Source organism: Myotis davidii, unplaced genomic scaffold (genome assembly GCF_000327345.1).
Source record: "Myotis davidii unplaced genomic scaffold, ASM32734v1 scaffold93, whole genome shotgun sequence".
Lineage (NCBI taxonomy): Eukaryota > Metazoa > Chordata > Mammalia > Chiroptera > Vespertilionidae > Myotis > Myotis davidii.
The window spans coordinates 4,004,706-4,005,603 of record NW_006292095.1 but is presented as its reverse complement, the minus strand read 5'-3'; the positions used below and the strand labels follow the sequence as shown (position 1 = coordinate 4,005,603).

General features: G+C 40.3%; 1 protein-coding gene across 1 annotated transcript in view; it reads left to right on the top strand.

The window, feature by feature from the left end:
• Positions 1–898, top strand: part of LOC102757815 (disintegrin and metalloproteinase domain-containing protein 5-like) — an 80,431-nt gene extending 79,533 nt beyond the window's left edge. The window contains exon 15 of the mRNA XM_006765643.1: positions 819–898. Coding sequence (XP_006765706.1) covers positions 819–898 — 80 coding nt within the window. The remainder of the gene's footprint in view (positions 1–818) is intronic.

Sequence of the window (898 nt, the reverse complement as noted above, 5' to 3'; positions counted from 1 at the left end):
GGTAAATTGTGCTGCTATGAACATAGGGGTACATATATATCCTTTCTGATTTGTGTTTCTGTTTTCTTGGGATATATTCTATAAGATGGATTGCTGGGTCAAATGGAAGTTTCATTTTTTAATTTTTTGAGGAAATGCCATACTGTCTTTCACAGAGGCTGTACCAGTCTGCATTCCCACCAGCAGGGCAAAAGTGTTCCTTTTTTACCGCATCCTCTTCAGCACTTGTCGTTTGTTGATTTGTTGATAATAGCCATTCTAACAGGTGTGAGATGGTACTGCACTGTTGTTTTGATTTGCGTCTTGGATGATTAGTGACTTGAGCATGTTTTCATATGTCTCTTGGCCTTCAGTATGTCCTCTTTTGAAAGATGTCTATTTAGGTCCTTTGCCCACTTTAAAAAAAATATATTTTATTAATTTTTTACAGAGAGGAAGGGAGAGGGATAGAGAGTTAGAAACATTGATGAGAGAGAAATATCGATCGGCTGCCTCCTGCACACCCCCCACTGTGGATGTGCCTGCAACCAAGGTACATGCCCTTGACCGGACTCGAGCCTGAAACCCTTCAGTCCACAGGCTGACGCTCTATCTACTGAGCCAAACCAGTTAGGGCCTTTGCCCACTTTTTGAATGGATTGTTTATGTTCTTTTTGTTAAGTTGTAGGAGTGCCCTATAAATTTTGGAGATTAAACCCTTACCGGAGATAGCACTGGCAAATATGTTCTCCCATGCAGTCGGCTTTCTTATTGTTTTGTTGATGGTGTCTTGTGCTGTGCAGTCTTTTTATTTTGATATTTGTTTATTTTCTCTTTAGTTTCCATTGCACAGAGCTGCATTGGTAAAGATATTGCTGTGACAAATATCTGCTATTCTGCTGCCAATGGCTTCACCTAA